General features: G+C 55.2%; 1 protein-coding gene across 1 annotated transcript in view; it reads left to right on the forward strand.

Moving 5' to 3' along the window:
* Window positions 1-20,373, forward strand: part of Disp3 (dispatched RND transporter family member 3) — a 47,408-nt gene extending 27,035 nt beyond the window's left edge. The window contains exons 5-21 of the mRNA XM_060379087.1: window positions 944-1,078; window positions 1,526-1,686; window positions 2,384-2,523; window positions 2,994-3,142; window positions 3,326-3,487; window positions 4,353-4,514; window positions 6,079-6,192; window positions 7,000-7,136; window positions 8,541-8,725; window positions 10,278-10,408; window positions 10,501-10,673; window positions 11,330-11,456; window positions 11,878-12,023; window positions 16,638-16,797; window positions 17,448-17,561; window positions 18,050-18,216; window positions 19,198-20,373. Coding sequence (XP_060235070.1) covers window positions 944-1,078; window positions 1,526-1,686; window positions 2,384-2,523; window positions 2,994-3,142; window positions 3,326-3,487; window positions 4,353-4,514; window positions 6,079-6,192; window positions 7,000-7,136; window positions 8,541-8,725; window positions 10,278-10,408; window positions 10,501-10,673; window positions 11,330-11,456; window positions 11,878-12,023; window positions 16,638-16,797; window positions 17,448-17,561; window positions 18,050-18,216; window positions 19,198-19,560 — 2,726 coding nt within the window. The 3' untranslated portion in view covers window positions 19,561-20,373. The remainder of the gene's footprint in view (window positions 1-943; window positions 1,079-1,525; window positions 1,687-2,383; window positions 2,524-2,993; window positions 3,143-3,325; window positions 3,488-4,352; window positions 4,515-6,078; window positions 6,193-6,999; window positions 7,137-8,540; window positions 8,726-10,277; window positions 10,409-10,500; window positions 10,674-11,329; window positions 11,457-11,877; window positions 12,024-16,637; window positions 16,798-17,447; window positions 17,562-18,049; window positions 18,217-19,197) is intronic.
* The last annotated feature ends 4,009 nt before the right edge of the window (window positions 20,374-24,382 follow it).

Raw genomic sequence — 24,382 nt, forward strand, 5'->3', positions numbered from 1 at the left:
CTTTCAAGTCTAGCCTAGGATCAGTCAAGAGCCTACTTTACATAACTCGTCAGCTGCCCTTTTGTCCACAACCTCGCCATTGTCACCGTCTCACATGCACTAGCTGCCTCTAACTGCTGCTTGTATACAGTAGGCATGTGCTCTTGCCTAAGAGAGCAGAGACAGAAAACGGCCCAGGATACGCAGCAAACATTAATTGGGTGCTAAATATATGCCTGGTGTTCTGACTCACTGGAATCCAGGGCTGAACCAGACATCGGTCCCACACCGTGGAACTTCTGGTCCCCTCAGGTGACACACAGTCTGACACATTCACAGTTCTCTCCTTATGTGTGAGGTTAGTTAGGACCTGGAAGAAGCCCCCACGGGCAGGGCAGCCTAACCGCAGGTGATTTCATCCGCCACACAGGCCTCCTGCCCAGCCCCTTCTCTGGGAATGAAAGGCTTCAGATTCTGCAGATTGTCCCTACACATGGCTGGGAGCAGACAGGACAGGACAGGGAGCCCAGGGTGATTAAGAGTCAGGGTCATCTTCAGGACTGGCTGCAAAGCCCTCCTCTGTGGCCTAACAGGACTGCTCCTCCCTTCGGGGGTGGGGAGACCAAAGAGCCAGTCATTGAGTTCCTGTTAGAAATAGTCCTTCCTGAAGATACCTGATAAAACAGGATCAGATGAATGGGGAGGAGGTCCCCCCATCAGTGGACTTGGAAAGGGGCACGGTAGAGATGAGGGAGGGAGGGAGGGACTGGGAGGGAATGAGGGATCGGGACACGGCTGGGATACAGAGTTAATAAAATGTAACTGATAAAAAAAATTAAAAAATTAAAAAAAATGTGAAAAATGAAAAAAAAAAAAAAAAAAGAGTCAGGGTCATTAAGGATGGGGGAGTCTGTGTTCTTCGAGGGCCCTCCCCATGGCCCGTTCTGCTCCTCGCCCTGCCCAGTGTTCCTGTCCTTCTTTGGGATTGCCAGCATCGGTCTCAGCTGCCTGGTGGCCCTCTTCCTCTACCACGTGGTCTTTGGCATCCAGTACTTGGGCATCCTCAATGGTGTGGCCGCCTTTGTGATCGTGGGCATTGGTGAGTTGTTTCCCAGCCCCGGCAGGGGACTCCCACTTGAGAACTCTGTCCCTTTCCCAAAGAAAGTATTTTGGGTGATGATGATAAGGGTGGTGGGAAAACTAGATGCTTAAGCTTTGTCAGAGGGATGGGTAGGGCCTGGAAGCGTGATGGGTAGGGCTTGAACTCTTGTCGGTGTGGCCAAGGAATCTGGTAGGTGGGACTTGAAACTTTGTGGGTGGGGCTTGGAGACAGCGCATGGGGCCAAGGAGCCACAGTGGGAGGGGCTTGGAGGGGCTGGATGAGGTCAAGAAGTCTGGTGGGTGGAACTTGACCTCAAGGTGGAGCCAGTCAGATCGCCTCGAGCTGAGCCAGAGCTGAGCCACGGGCTCCCCTGGCACCTGACCTCGGGCACACAGAGGCGGGACCTGAGCTGAGCCGCCCTCCGGCTGGGCCTCCTTCCTGCAGGTGTGGACGATGTCTTTGTGTTCATCAACACTTACCGCCAGGCCACCCACCTGGAAGACCCCCAGCTGCGGATGATCCACACCATCCAGACGGCAGGCAAGGCCACCTTCTTCACCTCGCTGACCACTGCCGCGGCCTACGCAGCCAACGTCTTCTCCCAGGTTCGAAGCCTGCCCGAGGTCCTTGTCCTGGCTTCCCATCCACCCCAACACGGCTGCCTCTTGACCGTAGCACCTTCACCTCAAGGTCCTTCCTGTGGCTCCACAGCCCATTTCTGTCGCTACTCACCATTCCAAAACCAACAGGTGGGACGGTTACCACAGTACATTTAGTGCTCGCGAATAGGCACTCTGACTGTGCCCTGGGCAATGGGCCTCAGTTCTCAGTGGATTATTCTGGGGCAGGTGGTGAAGTGGTTTCACAAACTTCAGGTCTGCCTGCTGATTGGTGGGGGTCTCCTCCAGTCGCCACAGCCCTGGGCAAGTCCCTGAGGGGTTTCTCAGGCTCCTGCCCCAACTCCCTGCATCCATTTTCGGGTACCAACATTCCCTTCCTCTTCATCAACCCGCAGCCTGGTTCTGTGTGATGTGTCTTGGGTAAGGGCCACTACCGGGTGCCGTTCCCAGCTGGCTGCAGGCAGACCAGGTCCTCTGCCCTCGGTGGAGCAGGCGCTTTCTCTGCTGCTGTATCCAGCACAGCTCCCAGCTTCCGGCATCCTCCAGGCCCAGTGCTGTTGCCCTGCAGCCAAACTGTTCCCATTTCAGTCTGGAAAGAGCCAGCTCTCCGGTTTTCTCGGGCCGTAGTGTAGAGACTCCCGAGCCTGACCAGCGTCCTATCCTCCCTGCCTCCTGGCTGCAGATCCCAGCTGTGCATGACTTCGGCTTGTTCATGTCTCTCATCGTGACATGCTGCTGGCTGGCTGTGCTGTTCACCATGCCTGCGGCCCTGGGCCTCTGGAGCCTCTACATGGCGCCCCTGGAGAGCTCCTGCCAGAGCAGGTGAGCGGCCTGCGCCCTTCACACCCTAAGCAGCCACAACGTGCTGCCCCCTCACTCCAAACCCTCTGGGGTTCTTCTATAAGCCTAGTCCAGGGCAGGGCATGGAAGAGGAGCAGGCATCAAGCAGCAGCCTGTGGTCATGTGTGAACAAGAGATGGACATGCTTACATACACCCTTAAAACCACCGTTTACTTCAGGGACTGATAGGGTGTTTTAGGCAGGGCCTAACCTAGGCCATCAAAGGGCAGCTTTCTCACTTCCTGTGACCCTTTGTGTCCCCAGAGGACACAAAGCTGAGGGTAGAGGGCCCCAGAAGGAACTCAGCACTGGCTCTTGCAGTCAGTGGTACCTTTGGTGAGAGGCAGGAGCAGCCATGTGCTGCCTGGGCCCATGGAATTTCCTGGCCTTGCCCCCATCCTCTCTATGTGCCATGACTCCTAGCCTCATGCCTGTCCACTGCCCTTCATAGCTGCCACCAGAAGTGCGGCCGCAAGAGCTCCTTGCATTTCCCTGGGGACCTGTTTGCAGCTCCAGAGCAGGCTGGGGGCGGCCCTGCCCAGGGTCCCCTACCCTACCTGGATGATGACATCCCCTTGCTGAATGTCGAGGATGAGCCAGGTGAGCTGGCCGGCCCGGCTGGGGCTGGCCACCACAGGGAGGTTCAGAGATAGGCTGGTCCCGAGGGAGCCAGGCCAGAGGCCCGTGGAGACCCTCACACAGCATTACGGGCTCCCCCAGTGCAGGTGTGGGCTGGGGCAGGTTGCGGCTCAGGCTTTGACTGGCTGCCACTCTGCCTGGCAGTGTCTCTGGAGCTGGGGGACGTGTCGCTAGTCTCTGTGCCCTGTGAGGGTCTGCAGCCCGTCCCCGATGGGAGCAGCAGGAGCCAGCTCCTCGCCCAGCTGCAAGAGCTGCTGCACCACTGGGTGTTATGGGCAGCTGTCAAGAGCCGCTGGGTGATTGTAGGTGAGTGTACCCCTTCCCTTCCTGAAGGCAGGCACAGCCCACCTCCGCCCCTGTCTCCCATCTCCCCACCTCCTCATAAAAACAGGCCACAGGCCCTGGGAGAGAAGTAGTCACCGAAGGCCTGGGTAGGACCTCTTCTCTGCCTCCCCCTTTTCCCGTGTAGGCTGCTCCTGGACCTCCTCGGCCACTGTGCACGCACTGCTCACGCATTGCCACGTGCCAGGCAGGAGAGCAGAGTACTCCCGCTTGGCCCTGGAGTAGACTAGCCTGGCTGAGTTTGAACCCCACTTCTGCCCTCTGCGCTGTGGCTTCGGCTGTGCCAGCCCGTCTAACACTTGGTCTAAAAATGAGGTTGGCAATAGCGCCTGGGGCTAGGGCGCAGCTCGGCAGTAGGACACGTGTACCAAGCCTGGGCTCTGCCTCCGAGAACCAAAAAGGAATAAGGGTCTAGTAAGAGCTCTAAGGAGGGCAGTACATATAAAGGTCTCGGCCTGGCACGGAGCCTGCCAAATGCTTGGCATTCATCAGGCACCATCACCACCTTCAACGGCTCATGAGAGCCACCCAAGTCAGACAGAGGTGCCAGCTCTTCAGGACTGTCAGGGCACTTCATGGGCATGAAAACCCTGGAAGGCTGCCCGAAGGAGGCGCCTAAGGGACTAGCTAACCCTTGTGGAGGAGTGTCGGCTTGTAGCTGACAGCCAGGCCCCAGCAACTCTACAACCACGATAGCTCTCCCTGCCTCTGGTGAGGCTATCCCCCGCCCCACCTCCCTGCTCTCCACACCGACAGAGGTTCTGCCAGGGTGGGGTGCCAGCCTCACATCCTTCTTGGGGCACCATCTCACACGGCATCTTCCTCACAGGGCTCTTCGCCTCCATTCTCATCCTGTCCCTGGTGTTTGCCAGCCGCCTCCGCCCCGCCAGCCGGGCCCCACTGCTCTTCCGGCCTGACACCAACATTCAGGTGCTGCTGGACCTCAAGTACAACCTGAGTGCCGAGGGCATATCCTGCATCACCTGCTCAGGTGAGGACCCCACTGGCTGCCCCTGCCTCCTGTGGTGTCTGAGCCCCCTGTTGGCCAGAGAGAGGAGAGACTGCAGAGATGCAATGAGCAGGAGGGACAGACATCCTGGGCTCAGGGGCTCCACATTACAGAGCCAGGGACAAGCTGTTCCGGTAGCAGATGGGAGCCTTTGTGGAAGAAGGGGAGGATCCTTCATGGGCTGAATACCCTGGAAGGCTGCCCGAAGGAGGTGTCTAAACACGTATTTAAAGAATGAGCGTCATCAACTAATAGAATTGGGGAGGAAAGGAATAGGTTAGACCCAAAGGAGAGGGGGGAGGTCAGTCAGGAGAGGTTCGCAGGGGCGAGGAAGGAGGGTTCTGGGTTGAGAGCAGTGGCAGAGATGGGGAAGAGCAGAGCCAAGTCTTAGGGAGCGGTTGCGGGAGCTGAGACTAGTCCGTTGATAGGAGGAGCAGGGTTCCGGGGGGATTTGGGTTGGGAGACCAGATGGAGGTGGGCAGGAGGCTGGCGTCATCTCTAGAAGAGACGTGGAGCAGCTGAAGGGTCACAGTTTTCGGAGTGAGTTGATAACCTGTAGGATGATGACACAGCAGGTCTCGAGCTGAACAAGATGGGGAGGGATGGCTCTCAAGGCGTGGGGCAGGGAGAGGAGGGGTGGAGCAGGGGTGGGCAAGTGTCAAAAGAGCAGGTAGAAGGGGAATGAGAGAATGCTGAGTGAATAGGGTGCCTACGGCTCAGGAGAGGAGCCCAGCTGCCACTGCTGTAATTGCCTTCACCTAATTAGGGCGTCGCTCCCATTAACCCAGCCTTCCCCTTGGTCGAGGCTGGAGCTGAATGCATGATAGCAGACCCGAGCTCTGACAGGTACCAGAGCCTTGCTTCTCACAGACAGCCCCAGCTCAGCCCCCAGGTCCCCACTAGGGCTCAGAGCTGGTCTGTGTGTTCACAATGCACACTCCCAGGGACCTCCTGCCTGTCTCCTGCCACCCCCAGCTGGACAGACACCATAGCATCGGTGAAGGAGCCACCTCACCCCTGTACCTGTACGCTGCTCTGAACCCCTTTTTAGGGAGACCTTTGGTGAGGCAGCTATGATTTTCACAGAGGGCAGCCTCTCCTGGACTCCCCTCACTTCCCGGCCCCTTCAGTCCCTGGTCCCCCAAACCACAGCTTTCTCCTCTGTCAATGAAGTTAAGCCCAACCTCGGGGTGGCTGTGAGGACTGTTGCTTTAATGTAGGAAGTTTCTCTCAGTTAAAAGAAGAAGCAAGCAAACAAACAAACACCCTTCTCTGTAGTGCTGCAACAAAGCAGGCCATTCATCGCCCCACCTTACCCTCGCCTCATAGGACTGGGAAAGCGGCCACAGCAGGCACGGGCCAGCATGTCATCCTCCAGATGAAAATACACATTTGAGGTTTTCCTGGGTTCCGCTGAGTCTCCTTCAAACGCTGGTATCCACTCCCTGCAGCCTCTGGGCCCTTCCCAGATCCTGGCGTGTCCTCCTTGCCTACCAGGCAAGACCAAGAGGCTCCATGTCCCTGACTCAATGTGGGGATGGGGCAGGTCTGTTTCAGGAGAAGCCCCACAGCCTGCAGAACAGTGTCAGGACATCGCTGGAGAAGAAGAAGCGAGGTCCCGGGGCTTCCTGGGCCAGCCGGCCTGAGGCCACTGCGCAGGGTGAGCGGGGTGGGTCCGTAGACTCTACACGGAGCGCAGGTCACATCTAAGCTGATGCTCCCATGGGAATATGACCTGTGTCCTTTGGCCATTCATGGGTGTATGGAAAATTCCCTTTACTCACTGTCTCAGCAGCCCGCCTGACTAGAACTCAGGGCTTCTTCTGCCTACTGCAGCCTCCATGAGCCTGCCCTGGTCACCAAAACCATCCTGAGAGTCAGTAAGGGGGTGTCTGGAGCCTTGACTCGCCTCTGCTGGGGTCTCCATTAGAAGGGGTGCTGGAATGAGCATACAAGGGGAAGTAACCCTAGTGGACAATTATGTTTATCCCTGACACCCCACGTTATTGTCATTAACAGACCTAGCCCATCTTTCACGCTGTGTCCCATCGATGGCAACACTGTCCCATTCATTGCTGGTGGCTCCCACCACCATTGGTGTGACTCCACTTGTGCGTCTCCTACCATCACCGGCGCTACCCTGTCCTGTTATCATCACCTGCGCCATCACTGTCACCACCCAGTCCCATGACCATCGATACCACCTATGACATCACCTCCTACCGTCACTGCCACCATCTCACCCTAGGACCCTCACCTCTCACCACCAACCACCCCATCTCATGGTTATCTCCCACCATCATCTTCACCATCCTATCTCATGACCATCACCTCCCACCATCCCACCCCCATGACCAGCAGATCAGTGCTCAGCTCCCTAACCAGCAGAGCTAAGGTGGGCTTCTGCCACATCCTGAGGCTTCGAGGGTCACTGTCCGCTCCTCTTCCATCCCTTGGTTGTCCTCAGAGTCTGTGAGCACTGTGTACATCTCCAAAGTGAAGAGCAAAGGCCATCCAGCTGTCTACAGGTTTTCCCTCAATGCCAGCCTACCAGCCCCCTGGCAAGCCGTGTCCCCTGGAGATGGAGAGGTGCCATCCTTCCAGGTGAGCCTCAGCTGTCGTGAAGTCAGGCACTGAGGAGGGGCTGTTGGTGCCATACTGATGGACACTAACCATGTAGGCAGGGAGCAGGGCCCTTGAGGATGGACTGCTCAGGGCACATGAGGAGCAGCAGCCTGTAGCAGTCAGACGTGTGTCTGTCTGCATCCAGACAGACCTGGGTTAGGGTCCTAGCTCTGGCGTGTGTAACTTGCATGTTGTTGGGCAGGTGAGTCAGTGTCTCTGAGCCTCGGTTTCCTCATTTATGAAATGGGGATATAAAAGACATTGCTGGGTATACAGGGAACAAGAGCTGTGTACCAACTGACAGCTGGAATGCAGTTACTGTCCCACACTGGCAGCCACAGTTCAGCCTATAACAAAGAGATTGCCAGAAGACAGCCTCCCACAGCCACATGCAGATTCAGTGTCCCCTCGTGTTCCTTTAACCCTTCCCCCCTCCAGAAGACTGGCACAGGGGAACCTACCTGGTCAGATTTGTCCTCCATCGCGTGCGCGCGCGCGTGTGCACACACACACACACACACACACACACAGCCCTTCCTGGCCTCCCTTCTCAGATAACCCTCTCTCACATGATGGTCTTGTCTGAATCTGGCCCAGCTGGAATCTGACACCATCTCCTCTCCACTGCCAACTCCACAGGGTCAGGGCCTTGGCCATCCTGCCTAGGCTGTCTGTATATCCAAGCACCAAACCTGTCCCAAGAAGACACCTAGTGTCCTAGTTTCACCCCTCATGCTGTGATAAAATAACTTCAATGAAAAGCAACCTGGGGGAGAAGGGGGTTTATCCCAGCTTATAATTCTAGCTTACTGTTCATCATTAGGGGAAAATCGCGGCAAGAACTTCAAACAGCTAGTCCCATCACACCCACAGTCAGGAACAGAGAGAAATAAATGTATCCACGCTCGCTTGCTTGTTTGTGCTCAGCTCGATGTCTCGATCCTCATACAGTCTGGACCCCCTGCCTAGGGAATGGTGCTGCCCGCAGTGGGCTGCATCTTCCACATCAGTTAACTGAGACATCTCCCACGGGCTAACCTAGTGTAGACAGTCCATTTGGACTCTCTTCCCAGATGATTTTTGCTTGTGTCACATCAACAGTTAAGGTTAGCCCAGTGATTTCTGCTGGAAAGAAATGAGGTTCAGAGAGAGAGAGAGAGAGAGAGAGAGAGAGAGAGAGAGAGAGAGAGAGAGAAAGAGAAGGGAGCAAAGGGAGAGATGGGAGGTTGCCCAACTTTCAAGTTCAGATCTAAGCCTCTGAGCTCTGGGAACTAGGACAAGGTGGAAGATAGGCCGAGGAGGGAGGGGACAGACCTTGAGGCCGGGCAGGCCGAGGCAGCCTCCCCGAGTCACGTGTCTTATCTCTGTCAACCCACTGCTTAGGTGTATAGAGCGCCTTTTGGTGACTTCACCAAGAAGCTGACCGCTTGTATGTCTACAGTAGGGCTGCTCCAGGCGGCGAGCCCCTCCCGCAAGTGGATGGTGACGGCCTTGGCCTGTGATGCCAAGAGGGGCTGGAAGTTTGACTTCAGTTTTTACGTGGCCACCAAGGAGCAACAGCACACGAGGTAAGAGCAGTGCAGATATGGTGCCCAGAGCACCATTGCTTCGCTTCTCTTTCTCTCGCTGTCTAGGAGGGGGACACTGGCAAGGGTGAGCGGTCCACAATACCCCCAGTCCACCTTGCCACTGATCCGGTCAGCCCTGCAGGGTCACCATGGCCAAGTCCCAGATCCACCTCAGGACCTTGGCGTTTATACCCTGTGCCCAGAACATTCTCCTCGTGCCCTCCCAAGCCCTACTCCCCCAGATTCAAGCTTTCAGCCTCGCGCCGCCTCCTGGGGGAGGCTGTGCCTGTACAGAGCCCCCTCCATCTGACATCACCCCTCTCAAGGCTCTCCATGCAGCACCCACTGCTGTTGCTGGCCCAGTTGCCACCTGCTGTCATGTTGGTCTGGCGTGTGACCTGTCCAGCCCCGGGACTGTGTCCTTTAGGGCACTCAGAGAGGTCGTGCAGGCTGCATCCAGCACACAGTGTGGCATCTGACACACGACAGGCACTCAGTAGGTGTGCTGGATGAGTGTGCGCCACACTTCCTGTCCAAGGCCCTCCCCACTCCTAACAAGCAGGGCCTTTCTGTGCTCCTTTCCTAGATTGTTGGGGATTGGTGCCAGTTTTATCTGTTGTGGTTTATGCTCAGTCTCCACCCCCTGGCATGCGGCAGGGTGCCTCATTTTTGCTGATTCAGAGCTACATCCTCCACCTCATGGTGTCCCAAGTCCCCAGGGCAGTCTTGCCCCAGGCTTTATGCCCTTGTGTCAGGTAGGGCTGTCTTGGCCCAAGTACCCAGCCATTAATTTTCCAAACACCAAATGTGTGCCATGCAGCACACTAGGGGCAGGGCGGGAAAGCGATCACTTCCCCGGGAGAGGAACGGGAACACTCGGGAAGAGCGCAGCTCCTGTTCCAGGAAGGCATCTCAGCGCCAGGCCTACACTGCCTGGGCCACCTGGGGGCTGCGGTCTGACAGTGAACTGGCTCCTGGGCATTCGGCTCCCCCACCCCAACAGGCTGACTCCACCTGGAGCAGCGGGTGAAGTCAGGAGGCAACAGGTGGTCAGGTGGCTCTAGCTAAGCATCCCTTGTCTCAGGGTGGCAATTCCTGGCAATTCCCTGAATAAACATTCTAGGAGAAACTAGAAGCCAGTGGCAGACTCAAGGCTCCATGACTCCTCAGGTTGCAGTGGGCTAGCTGGCTGCTGATGGACTAAGGCTGGCCCTAGGTCCTTCCTCAACTCTGGAGGCCAGTCTTAAACTGGACCCTCATGCCTCCTCCCTTTTTGAGCCATTGTGGGATTGTGAGACCCAGAGGGAAGAGCCTTGATCAGGATCAGGTCTGTCGTGGCAGAGGCAGAACTAAAGCAAGCCTCCAGACCCCAGCCCTGGGCACCCTCTGTCCTGTGCCGGAGGAGCCCAGCTTGGTCCCCACCTGAAATGGCCTCCTTGCGCTGCCTTCCCTGACCTTTCCTCGGCTTCCTAGCCCAGCCAGGCCTCCTCATCTCACCTCGTTTGATCTTTCTGGGCTGTCCCCACTCAGCCTGGCCTCCCTGCCTCCACAGGAAGCTGTACTTTGCTCAGTCTCACAAGCCCCCCTTCCACGGGCGCCTGTGTGTGACGCCACCTGGGTGCTTGCTCAGCTCCAGCCCTGATGGGCCCACCAAAGGCTTCTTCTATGTGCCTAGCGACAAAGGTAATCGTGGGCGCACATCCCTCGGGGGGTCGAGGGGAGCCTCAGAAGCCTGGGCCCCGCCCTCAGTGTTGGCTCTGATCCCTCCCCTGCAGTGCCCAAGGCTCGGATCTCTGCCACCTTTGGCTTCAACCCTTGTGTGAACACAGGCTGTGGGAAGCCAGCAGTGCGGCCACTGGTGGATACAGGGGCCATGGTCTTCGTGGTCTTTGGCATCATTGGCATCAACCGCACCCAGCAGATGGACAACCACGTTATCGGGGACCCGGTATGGCCACTACCTTCCCATGCACTCTTGACTCAAACACAGCTCCTGCAGTTTTCATGGGGCCTCCACAGGCCCCTGAGGCAGCCGTTCTTCCCTGGGAGGGCCAAGCAGAACTGATGGAGAATTACTGAGGAGTGAGGGTACATTTGGGGACCCACTGGCTGCCTGCTCGCCATTAGGGGCTGGAACAGAGATGAGAGGAATCAAGCCTGTCCTCCTCTGGGGTGGGGTCTGAATGTTGACCCCACTGACCATGTGTGACTGAAAGGCCCAACAGGTGTACTTGCAGTGTAGCTGTATTTGGGTTGGGCGCAGGCGTGAAAGGAAGAAGATGAGGTCAGTCTCTGCAGTCCAGATGGATACTGTCCACACTCAGAGCAGGGGTGGGAGACTAAGGAGGAGACAGGCAGGCTGTAAGATAGAGCTGGCTGGAGGCGAGGGAGGAAAGCGAAAAGGCTTTTTAGAGGTGAGAGCAGGGGCTGCAGGGTGAGCAGAGGGGCCAGAGGGGCAGAGCAAAGGGAGCAGGGGGCATCCACGTGAGGAAGTGATGTGGAAAAGGGAGCTGCTGCAGGGTTGTCCCCACAGTGGGGAAGGGGAGCCTGGGGCTGAGTCCACAACTCACTGAGTGCCTGGGCCCGTGTGTCTCCTTGGGAAAGGGCAGCGTCATCTACGACAGCAGCTTTGACCTCTTCAAAGAAATCGGGCACCTGTGTCGCCTCTGCAAGGCCATCGCGGGCAACTCGGAGCTGGTGAAGCCGGGCGGGGCCCAGTGCTTGCCGTCAGGTGTGTGTGGGCAAGGCTGGGGAGGCTGGGGGTCCACGGTCTGCGCGGTACAGCTTGATGACGCATGCCTGGTGTTCGGGGGTCTGGGCTGGAGTGCATCCATACAGCATTCACCGTACAGAGGTTCCCCCAGCTGTCACAGGCTTGAAAGTGAATCCCAACGCTGCAGGGATGTGCTAGCGTAATGTATAGCTATGCCTCCAGGGGGCACTTCCAAAAATTGAGGGCAGGGCAAGGGGCTGGTCCAAACGGCAGGTGTACTTTTCCCGCCTCAGTGGCAAATTGTAGGTCTCTCAGTGACACTGCTCAGTGTGTGCTAACGCCCTGGAGGCTTGAGAGGCAGGGGAGTGAGTGCGCCTGGGTGTAATGTGTGGGACTGACCGTTTTTCTTGCCACAACCCCCTCTTGCTTCTTCCTACAGGGTACAGCATCTCTTCCTTCCTGCAGATGTTACACCCTGAGTGCAAGGAGCTGCCTGAGCCCAACCTGCTGCCCGGGCAGCTGTCCCATGGGGCGGTGGGTGTCAAGGAGGGCCGCGTGCAGTGGATCTCCATGGCCTTCGAGTCGGTGAGGCTGGGGCCCCTGCGAGGTGTGCTCACCTTGAACCTGAGTCCTTCCCACTCCTGTCCCTCAGCCCAGACCAGAGAAAGACACCCAGGCCTTGATCTTGAAAGACACTTGGCCTTGCCAAGCTGTCACTGGCAAGCACCACCCCCACTTGATTGCACCACTCCGTCGTCCTTTCTACACATAGACTAACAGTCTGTAAGGATAAGGGGAGGCCAGGAGACTCCCCACTCTCACCATTATGTTCTCTGCTTCTGCCAAGGGAGATCCAGGAACGTGTGCACACACACGCACATTCTTATTATACACACAGTCACCTGACCTGGCCTCCCTGAGACTTGGCACTTTAGTCTCTCAGGCTTGAGAAGGCGTCCTGCTGCCTCCATGTGGAGACTAGGGCCCAGCCTTTACCTGGTCGTGGTGTGATTGACGTTATAGCTCAGATCCCCACTTCCCTTTGGCTTCTTATTCTCCACCTACAAAGCAGGGTGTAAAAGCCTTTCCCCACCTGAATGGTGATGGCACACGCCTCTAATCGAAGCAACTGGGAGGCCGAGGCAGGTGGATCTCTGAGTTTGACGCTAGCCTGGACTACAGAGCGAGTTCCAGAACAGCCAGGGCTACACAGAGAAACCCTGTCTCAAAAGGAGGGCGGGGGCTGGAGAGATGAATCAGCAGGTAAGAGCCCTAGCTGCTCTTTCAAAGGTCCTGAGTTCAATTCCCAGCACCCATATGGTGGCTCACAACCATGTGTAACTGTAGTCTCCAGGGAGCAGATGACCTCTTCTGGTGTACAGAAAGATATACATGCAGATAAAACAGCCACATACATAAAATAAATAAGTCTTTTTAAAAAATTGAAAGACTTCCCCTGCCCAGCTTGGCTATTGTGGAGACACAGACCCGTGGAGATAACGCACTTTGCTGGAAGTGGCAAAAATAAGACCAGGTGACAAGTGGGAGAGAGTGCGTGTCCTCAGGCCCCTCAGGCCGTCTCCCATGGTCAGTGTTACTTGTACAAACCATGAAGCCTCTGATAAGCTCATGTGACTAGAGATCCCTAGCCCAGTGAGATGAATCCCAGGCTGATGCAAGGTCTGAGTCAGAGTTCCAGGGAGGACATTCCTTTTTTATCTTTGGCAAAACATTATATAAAACTTAGTGCCTGCATTAGTTGGCATTTTGTTGCTAATACCAATGGCAGGCGGAAAGAAGGAAGGCAGGAAGGCAGGCAGGCTGGTTCATGGTTTCAAATGGTTTGGTTCGCCATGGAGAGGAGGATGTAGCGGAGAATAGCAGGCCATGTCTCAGAGGAACAAAGTAAGGTGACAAGAATGCTAGCTTTCCACTAGCCTTCTCCTCTTTCATTGTACCTGGGACGCCAGCCTGCCGGATGGTACCACCCACATCAAGGTAAGTCTTTCTTCCCTACGCAATGCTTTCTAGAAACCTACAAGTTTCCCTTACTATGTGTTACAAGTCTACCCCTTGTCAACTTTACACCTAAATATATCAGTTTAAACCCCTGGTCCAGGTCATGTCCATCTCACAGTGAAAAATGTATTCTTAACAGTTCTGATGTCTTTCAAAAGTCTTGATTTCAGAGTCTTCTCTGAGACTCAAGGTAAGCTCTTAGCTGTGAGCCCCTGTGAAATAAAAAAGGCAGGTACGAGCTCTGTGACCTTTACCTCTTGCATCCTGCCTACCTACAAAACAGCACTGTGTGGGTGATACCACGGTCTGACACCGACTTGAGCAGTATGCGGCCTTGGACTGTAACTCAAGGGCTCTGAGTGCCCAAGTAGTGGAAGCACTTCCCTGGGGGGCCCGTGTTTGGCAAGAAAAAGTCCTTCAAATGAGTTGTCATTTTATGTCTCCAGTGATGGGATGTCCTTATGGCTTTTCCTACTGTCCCAGCTTAGAGTACATGGGTTTTTCTTCATAGTGCTAACCTGTGTAATGGTCCTGCCACAGCTTTCAACTGGCTCCCTTTGTGAACAGACTGCATATTTTTTACATCCTTCTGTTCTGTTTTGTTTCATTGGTTTGCGTTTTCACTGTAAATCTGGCTAAAAATAGGCAGTATTAACCATGCCACAGCCTCAGTGTTATGCTGTTTTGAAACTTCCTCAGCCAAATTAATGAATCTGTCACCTTTAAATGTGTCTTCTCACAATGTTTTGAGACTATCTTAATGTCTTGTTCCAGTTATTGTTTGCCCTGCTCAGGGTTTCTACTGCTACAGTGAAAAACACCACGACCAAAAGGCAAGTTAGGGAAGAAAGGGTTTCCCTGGCTTACACTTCCACATCACTGTTAATAATTGAAGGAAGCCAGGACAGAAACTCAAACAGGGCAGGAACCTGAAGGCAGGAGCTGAGGCAGAGGCCATGGAGGGGTGCTGCCTACTGGCTTGCTCCCCATCACTTGCTCAGCCTTAGAGAATGCAGGACCACCAGCCCTGGGATGACACCACCGTCAATCACTAATTACAAAAAATGCTGTGCAGGCTTACCTGCAGCCCAATCTCCCAGAGGCATTTTCTCAACTCGGGTTCCCTCCTCGGATGACTCCAGCTGTGTTGTGTTGGCATAAGACTGTCCAGCACACTGTTATAAAACACCCTGACATAAGCAACTCAAGAGAGAGGTTTGTTTTAGCTCACAGTTCCAGGTTACAGTCCATCAAAGTAAGGAAGTCACAGTGACAGGAGCTTGAGACATCTGGCCATCTGCATTCACAGTCAGGAAGCAGGGAGTAATGAGTGAATGCATGCTTGTGCTTGGCTCTCCCCTCTTTAAAATGTATTATTATTATTATTATTATTATTATTAATAATAATTTTGTGTATGTGTGTTTTGTCAGCATGTATGCACCACCTGTATTTAGTGCCCACAGGGGCCAGAAGACAGCATCAGATGCCCTGGAACTGTAGTTAGAGATGGTTGTGAACCACTGTGTGGGGGCCGAGAATGAAACCCAGCTCCTCTGTGAGAGCAGCCAGTGCTCTTCACCACTGAGCCATCTCTCCAGCTCCTCCCCACTATACTCCTATACAGTTCAAGCTTCTCTACTCGGATAGTAGTGCCTCCTCCAGTGAGTGGGTTCCAATTAATGTAATCAAGACAGTCCTCCTATGGACATGCCCCCAAGCCCACTTGGTGTAGACAGTCCCTCACTGAGGGCTTCTTATCAGGTGAATGTAGATTATTTCAAACTGACAGTTAAAGTTATCCATCACAGGGACATAGACAAGATGCAGACAGTGTGTATGTTTTCTAGAATGTGACACGAATGGACTCTAGTCTAATTCCCTGATTCCTTACTCCCATCTGAAAGTGCACAGTCTTTACTGCCCACATTCCTGTCTGCATTCTGGTCTCCCAAGATCCCACCAAAATGGCCTCATCAGCTCTGGATAGAACATTTAAGAGCTGTTCTAGTCCACAGCTCCAAACTCCCAAATTCCTCCTACAAACCTCCAGGAACCTAAGAACTATACGGTCAGGCTTAGTTGCAGCGACAACCCCACTCCCGGTACCAATTGTCTGTATTGTTAGTATTTTATTACTGTTACCTAAATGCTTGACTGGGAGTAGAGAGGAAGAGGGTAGACCATCATGGCTGAGACAGTGGTGGAACGGAGCATCTCCTGTCATGGTGTGCCAGGAAGCAGAGAAAGAGTGTTGGCACTCTGATAGCATTTTATTTTAACATTTTGTTCAGTGTATTCACTCACAGGCCCCCAGTCTATGGGGTGGTGCCACTCACATCCAAAGCGGGTCAATTACTGTAACTCACCAGAAATACCCTCAACATACATAGTCAGAGGTGTACCTCATCAAATCCTCAGTGATTCTAAATCCAGTCAAACTGACAATGGAGACTGGCCATCCCACCATTTTAGCCATTTTTGTGACATTAAAAACATTGACAATTGGGCATGGTGTCACACACCTTTAATCCCAGCACTTAGAAGGCAGAGACAAGTAGTCTTCTGTGCGTTCAAGGCCATCTTGGTCTATATAATTTCTAGCCAGCCTAGTAGTGAGACCCTGGCTCAAAAAGAAAGAAAAATTCAGTGTCACTGTTGGACTATCATTGATACCATCCATCTGTAAAACTTTAATGGATACTCTGTCCCCATTAATCACCAAGTGGCTGCCCTTCCTCACACCTCATTCTGCTTTCCGTTTGTGTTTAACTACACTAAATAGATCACATAAATGGAATCATACAGATTTGTCCTTTTCATGGGCATCGTGCCCTTCAAGGTCCATTCATACTGTAGCATGTGGTGGGACTGTCTTCCTTTCTCCAGGCTGATGCCACAGCCAACCTGAAACTAGAGATGGCTTTGATCATCTCAACCCTTCCAAGCTGACCAAGCACGCACGCACGCACGCACACACACGCACACACACACACACACACACACAGAGAGAGAGAGAGAGAGAGAGGGAGCTGTGCATAGACATGCTGAGCTCCTAGCAGTGCGTGGGGGGTGGCTCAGCACCCACATCCTCACGGGACACCCTCCACTGGTGGCCACTGAGCAGCTGTCCCCAGGACATGCAAGCAGACCCCGAGTCTCACCCGCCTGTTCCCCTGCAGACCACCTACAAGGGCAAGTCCTCCTTCCAGACCTACTCGGACTACCTGCGCTGGGAGAGCTTCCTCCGGCAGCAGCTGCAGGCCTTCCCTGAGGGCTCAGCCCTGCGACGGGGCTTCCAGACCTGTGAGCACTGGAAGCAGATCTTCATGGAGATCATAGGTGGGTGTGAGTCCAGCCCTCCCCGGGCAGGTGCTGTGTGTCCACACAGGGGCAGTCGCCCACACTGAGAGTGTGGTCTGTCTGTGCTACCCTTCTGCCCTCCCCCCCCCGAGTCCTGGCTCAGAAATGAGGTGTAACGCAGCACCCCGGCTACGGATGAGAGGCCAGCGTGCGAGTCCTCTCCTGCTGGTGGTGTCTGTCCATGTGTGATCTTGAATTTGGCCACCTGGAAAGTAGCATTCTGGCCAGTGAGGTGTCTCAGTGGATAAAAGTGTTTGCCATGCAAGCCTGATGATCCGAGTCAACCCCCGAATCCCGTGATGGAAGGAAAGAACCAACAGCCCTAAGTCCTCTGGCCTCTACACGTGTGCTGTGGCATGTGAGCAGATGCACACATGCGTGCAATAATAATTTAAAGAGTGTGTCATGGCCTCTCTGGAGGCCTGTTTAACTCCTTGAACTCCAAATAAAATTCACCTATGGCCAGACCTTGCCTCACCGAAGAGAGACTCAGGGAGGCCATGCACCTCCGGGTGGCCAAGCTAACTGACTGTCTTCATACAGCCCTGGTAACCTCTGTACTGAGGAAAAAGGGAGCCGCAGCCTCTCCACCCTGCGTCCCCTGAGTCCCCTTCTCTCCTACCTGGCAGGAGTTCAGAGTGCCCTGTACGGCCTGGTCCTCTCCCTGCTCATCTGTGTGGCCGCGGTGGCCGTGTTCACCACCCATGTCCTCCTGCTGCTGCCCGTGCTCCTTAGTATCCTAGGTATGTGTGCCGCCCAGGGCGACCAGAAATGACACCAGCCGGGGTATATGGCAGGGGGCAGTGGGCCAGATGTGGGTATGTGGTTGGTGGAACAGTGGGCCAGGCTGGCCGGAGTGGGCCCACGTGTAGGGGTCTTCTGGTCCTCGAGGCTCCGAGTTTCGCTGAGCCTCTGGCCCTCCAGTCTTAGCAAAGGCCTTGTTGCCATCCCCACCCCTACATCCGTAATGCCCTGCCCCCCCCCGCTTGGCATTACGTGACGGTGACACACAGAAACTGCACGTTTGTGTGAATGGAGCCAGGTTTCTCTCTGCGCCATCATTTAGGTGAGTGGCATCTTGTGGTACCTGCCTCCCCCTCCTCCCTTCCCTTCTCTCTGACTTTGACCCCATCATCCCTCTTGACTATAGATTTCCCCATCCCCCAGAGACCCTGTAGGACCACAAGAACAGAGAAAGGTCTAAGCCCTACCCTCCCTGTCCCTCTCACAGGCATTGTCTGCCTCGTGGTGACCATCATGTACTGGAGTGGCTGGGAGATGGGCGCCGTGGAGGCCATCTCCCTGTCCATCCTGGTTGGCTCTTCTGTGGATTACTGTGTCCACCTGGTAGAAGGCTACTTGCTGGCTGGGGAGAACCTACCCCCACACCAGGCTGAGGTAAGCAGTCCTGTGTGTGCCTGACCCCTGACTCACCTCCCACTTTGGGACATCCCATCTGATTCCCCCCACCCCCAGGCAAGCCGAGTCCTTGGAGCTCTCCCTGAGACTGCAGTGTCTCAGTCCGCAGCCCTGGGTGCATGGGGTGTCTTTCCAGTCATGAGACCACAGCCGTGCAACCCTCTAATGGAGTAACAGCCCACACTTGCTGTGGACCTAAGGAGGGGATTGGCAGCAGAGTTGTTCTAGTTAAATGTCTATTGCTGTGATACTGTACATACCCCGGGCAGAAAAACATTTTAGAGGAAGAAGGGTTTGTTTGACTTCTGATTCCGCTTTCTAGTCCATCATGACGGACAGGTCAGGGCAAAAACTTCAGACATCTAGTCCATCCTTCTTCAGTCTGGAGCAGGGAGAAATGGAATGCATGCGCTCTTGCCAGCTCGCTTGCTCGCTGTGCTCCGCTTGGGGTATCCACGACCACACAGTTGAGGATCCCCTGCCTGGGGAATGGAGCCACCCATGGCAGGCTGTGTCTTCCCACATCCATTAACAACCCATAGGACACCCCCACCGCCCAACACAATGTAGACAACCCCTCGCTGAGGTTCTTCTCCCAGGCGATGCCAGGCTGTGCCAAGCTGGCAACTAAAGCCAACTTGCCTCCGTTTTGTTTCGTTTTTTTTTTTTTTTTTCCTGCTTTGATGTGAAGACTGATTAAAAGGGTGACAAAAAAATTAAGTCAGCCACGCTTTCAATTACTTTTTGGTTGAAAGTGTGGAGTAACTCCAGTCAGAGATCCCATTTTTGAGGACCCACTATGCATGCCCTCCTGTCCTACAGCCTTGTCAGCCAATCTTAGGCAGAGACAGCCTGGGGCAGCGGTATACGCTGGCTATCCACAGTGTGCGCTCAGCCCCAGGGCGCTCTCTCTCTCTCTCTCTCTCTCTCTCTCTCTCTCTCTGTCCCACCCCCCCTCAGGATGCCAGCTCTCAGCGCCAGTGGAGGACCTTGGAGGCAGTTCGGCATGTTGGCGTGGCCATCGTGTCCAGCGCCCTCACCACCGTCATCGCCACCGTCCCGCTCTTCTTCTGCATTATTGCCCCCTTCGCCAAGTTCGGGAAGATCGTGGCGCTCAACACCGGAGTGTCCATCCTCTACACGCTCACCGTCAGCACCGCCCTGCTGGGCATCATGGCCCCCGGCTCCTTCACCCGGACCAGGACTTCCTTCCTCAAGGCCCTGGGTGCGGTGTTGCTGGCAGGGGCCTTAGGGCTGGGTGCCTGTCTCGTGCTCCTGCGCAGTGGCTACAAGATCCCCCTGCCCAGCGGGGCCACGCTATAGCCCCGTGCTTGGGTCCTGACTCACGCACCTTTCACTGCAGCGGGGATGAGGGGGTCTGAGACTCAAAGCCTCGGTTTCTGGCCCAGTTCCAACTAGCTCCGCCCGCAGGCTTCGTGGGACTGGGCCCCAGAGCTGTGTGGGCCACGCCACCTTTATCACAGCCCAGACTGGGAGTGAAGCCAGACACCCCCACACTATCTGGGCTGCAGCCCCCCCACTGAGGTCTGCCTGGCCGTGGAAGACTCCCTCCCACACCTGGACACCACCCGGCTTCCTGCCAGTGGGTCCTCTCACACTGCGTCAGTGCTCACGACCTGCTTGGTGGACATTTCAGGACCCCCTACTCTAGAGATGTGTAAACTGAGGCACCGGGAGGCAGGGACTGCCCTGTGGCTGGATCGGGGCGGAGCCAGAGTTGCCTCAGAACGTAGGACTCCACTGGGCCTTTGCAGGAACAGCACAGCTGATTCGGGACAGGGAGGCCACGCCCTCAACCACGCCCCCTCGGCTTTCTGGCGCGGGTGCTCGGTGACCCTGTGGCCCTTCCCAGGCCTGTACTCCAGCAGCAGAAACAGAGGCACTTCCTGGGGTGGTGCATGTCCTAGCCCCGGCCCCAGCCTCCCTGGAGTTCTGCCTCAGCCATCTTTACAGATTCAAACCTCATCTCCCCCCACCTGACTGAGAGTGTGTGGCGGGATGTTGCGCACATGGGGAGGGGCTGGCTGCGCCTGCCGCCTGCTCGCGGCAGATGGTCCCTATTAAAATGAGACAAAACTGCAGACCGCCGCTATTAACACAAGCATTTTCAGCCTCGCTGGCTCCATCATGTTCTTAAAATTGAGATAACTAAGTATTCACCTGCAGCCTGCCACAGAGGGCGGCACCGGACCCGGACAGGCACAGAAGTGGGTAGAGAGCTGGGAACCCTCTGGGCTCAGCGTGAGGCTGGGGCCTCCTGGTGGGAAGTGGTTGGGGCTCAGAAGTTTGTGCCTTTATGGGGCCCAGCCAGCCCCACAGATGGGCATTTCTGAAAGCCTGGCATTGTGAAAGCCACTGGTGCCACTGGCGTTCTTCCTGGGCATAGATACCGTACTCCTTGGGGGTCTTATAAAGCTGGACACGGCCTGGACTGCGACAGATCCCTGAGGGTGAGAAAGGAAACAGGGTGGTCTGCGCACCAGCTCGCCTGGTCCCTAATAGATATTGAAGGGAGGGCTGGGAAGCATGACAGATACCACTGTGTCCTAGAGTATGCCTGGCGTGGCGTGGTGCCCAGTGTTTGTTGAGGAAATATCAAACCTTTGGACCCACCATCCACAGTCAAGAAGTGAAGCGATTGTGGGTACCGGCTGGCGTGTAACACAACAGACGTTCTTCCTGGAGTTGGTGTTTGTTTCCTGAGGCACTATGATGGCACCACAGATGTCTGCAGCAGAGAGGGCCCTCGGCTTGGAGAGCAGGCCTGTTCCCTCTGGGAATCCAAAGAGAGGATCTGGCCCAGGCCTCCCTGGCTGCTGGGCATCTGCTGGCCTCCATGTGCCTATCATTTCACGTCCTCATTCCTCTCTAAGAGGGACATCTGTCATGCTGGATTTGACCCCACCCTCATGATGTCATCTTAACTTGATTGGCGGCAGCGACACCCCCCCCCATAAGCTCCTGCTCATGGAGACTAAGCTTTTAGGGCCACCGAATACCTGGGGACAGGGTCATCACATTCAAGAGTCAGGTTTTTGGGGGGAGGGGCAGCTCAAGTCTGAGTTTCTCTGTGGCTGTCCTGGAACTCGCCCTGTAGACCAGTCTGACCTCAAACTCAGATTCATCCGCCTCTGCCTCCCAGGTGCTGGGATTAAAGGTGTGTGCCTCCACAGCCAGGAGGCGTCAGCTCTTTTTCGTTCTCTCTTTTCTGTGGGTGCAGTGAACTTTATTGATGGTATTCAAGAAAGTAGGGTTCCCTAGGCCCCTCCCATTATTCTGGAGGTCTGGGATGGAAACTGAGGGAGGTACTCAGGGCTGAGTTAGGACAAGGACTCCTCAGCAGCCATGTTCCTACCCACAATGTGCCATGGACCTGACATGCCACCTGGAGAAAGCTGACAAGTATGATGACATCAGGAAGGTGGTGGAGCAGGCATCCGAGGGCCACTGAGGGGCATCCTGGGCCACACTGAGGAGTCAGCTCTTTTTTATAACCATCAGGTGTAGATGGATTCAAGGGAGCCAAGGCCTGAGAGATGGGTTTTCCTGGATCCTGAGCCTGATGTGGAGCATAGCTGTGTCCCCAAAGCATATCCTCAACCATCAAGGCACATAACCTCTCACAAGGGCAGATGGTGTTCCGGGGGGGGGGGGGACGGCGGGTGGAGGCTGCAGTCAGACCAAGGAGCCTGGTCTCAAACTCCTGAAGCAAGTTCTTGGATCTGCCTAACACACTTTTTGCTTGGTAAAGCTGGAGCCCCGGGAGGCCTGTCATGGGGGAAAGGTCTCAGGGAGCAGGCGGGCTCCGAGCCCCTTGTGTAGCAGCCACATATACAGGGCCCATGCAACCGACCACAGCATAGAGTGCGGTGCTGATAGCAGGTTACGAAAGTTGGGGAGGGTTGGGGAGGGGCCTGGCAGACTGCTAGCAAAGCTCCAAAGGATTGGTGTCTCCAAGACCTTGTCCTGAGATCTTCCCAATAACCCAGTTTAATGTAGAGCCTGGTCGTCTGCATACTGTCCACACGATGCTTGCTCACTCAGGGAGAGCCCTGCTGGCCCAGTTACTTTTAAGGAATGGCTCATTCTTCCCTGGGCTCCTGCCTTTTCAGAGAGCTATGGGGATGCTGGGCAGGTGGGCTGAGGATGGAGGAGACTGTGGCTCAGGCTCGCTAGCTTCTGGGCAGCTCTGTGACCCGTGGGACTCCTATAAGCCTCCAGTCTACAGATGATTAGTCTGGTTATCAGAGAGGGCTAGAGCGTGTGGCACACTGGCTTCTGGCCAGGCTTACTGTCTCCTCCACGGATGGCAATCTCAACATCCAGTGCGTAGCTTCTGAGGCCAGCGTGCCTGCCTTCCTTCCTGGAGCCCGGTGTAGTGGCTGGTTGACTCCATTCCCACCTGGATGTCTCCAGGGCAGGAACAGGCCTAGGAGAAGGAGGTGGTGACAGTTTGGGTGCCCTAGGGACAGCTGTCTGCCTCTTTGATCCCCTTCATATTCTTTGTGGCTGTTGGCATCACCGGGTCCCAGAGGCACCACCTCCCGTGAAAAGAAGCGTGACCTTCCTTTGACGCCAATGTGGGCTGCAGTCTTAATGAGCTTTGCCGAGCTTAATGAGATCTCTGTTCACTGGAGCTCAGCAACCAGCCTGGGGGCTCCAGGCTATGCAGGCATTCATGTACCAAGGTGCCTCTTCTGTGTGGAGGAGGGGCCAAGGGCACGAGTGGGGTCCGAGTGAGTAAAAGCCCTTCACCCACCGAGGGCCTTTTGGCTTCACTGTACTACCAAGACCAGATGTCACTGACACCTACTTTTAAGGGGTGCCTACTCTGCTTTTAAGGGGTGTCCCTGCCCCTTGAGAGTGCCCAGTGTGCCTCAGGAAAGGGTCTTTGCCTTGTTCCATTAAGGAAGCTGCGGCCAGAGACGTGTTCCTGTCCTCTTCCCTAGCCGACCGGAAGCCTGGAGATGGACAGGGGGCTATGTCCACCTCCATGTCTGCCAAAGGATGCTGTGCTTTGTTTGGGGGAGAACAGGGGAGCAACAACAGGGTTTTCCAAGCAGAAGCCCATTCTGTCTGGCTGATAGATTTAAAAGTTTTGTGGTGAGGCTGTGGGGAAGCGAGTTCTCAGGTATCCTCTGTCAGAGTGTGATCTGCTCAGCCATGCAGGACTGTTTGTCGGTAGCAGAATTACAGCCACCCCGCCCCTCGGATTCAGCACCCCTGCTCCTGAGAATTGATCCTGTGCAGGTAAACTGAACCCTGGCCGAGTGCAGAAAGTGTGAACGCAAGACTGGTCTGGCTTATCCAAGAACCAGAGCCCCAGCCCACCCCTGCATCCATCAGCATAGAAGCGGGTGAAGTGAGTTACAGAGGCCTGCGTTCTGTGGCTGAAAATGAATGAGGGAGCTTCCCTCGAGCCGGGATGGAAAAAAAATTGCCAACAAAGATTAAATGAGAGAAAGGAGGTTGTAAAACTATGTGGAATACACTCGCTTATGTGTTTGAAAAATACCCAAGCAGGTGCGAACCTGTGCTCATTTTTGTTTGCATGTGCATTAAATAATTCTGGAGAACAATACGAGAAGCCGCAACAGTGGTTACCTGTGTGTGCCAGGGCGGGGACGCTTCTGTGAGGCAGAGAGCCAAGGAAGAAGCTTCTTGCCATAAATCTCTGTGCACTCCAGTGTTCTGACTACAAGAATTGATCATGTAGATGATTTTCTTGTAAAGAGAGGGGTGGCTGACACTAGATTCTTGGAAAGCCCACTCCAACAGCAGGAGGAAGGAGAGAAGGGGTCCCCCCCAAAGGCCTTAACAAACATGAGCTGACATCTGTTGCATCTGATGCCCTTCCAGGATCTGCTGGTGGCAATGCCGAGGACCCTGCAGCCATGCTACGTTCCCCAAGCAGGGACAGGGCTAGAGCTAGAGAGTCTGGAGCGATTGAAGGGGTGGGGCCTGACACCTCTCCCAGCCCCTGTGTGGGCCATGGAGATGCTGGACCCAGCAGCCCTGGGGAGCAGGAGGTCAGCTGGGCTCATTGCCCCCCTGTCATGCTCTCACAATCGCACCTCCGTTCTGCCTCTGCTGGCCTTGTGTCCAAGCAATTCACACATTCTGT

Source organism: Meriones unguiculatus, chromosome 3, assembly GCF_030254825.1.
Source record: "Meriones unguiculatus strain TT.TT164.6M chromosome 3, Bangor_MerUng_6.1, whole genome shotgun sequence".
In the NCBI taxonomy this organism is placed as follows: domain Eukaryota; kingdom Metazoa; phylum Chordata; class Mammalia; order Rodentia; family Muridae; genus Meriones; species Meriones unguiculatus.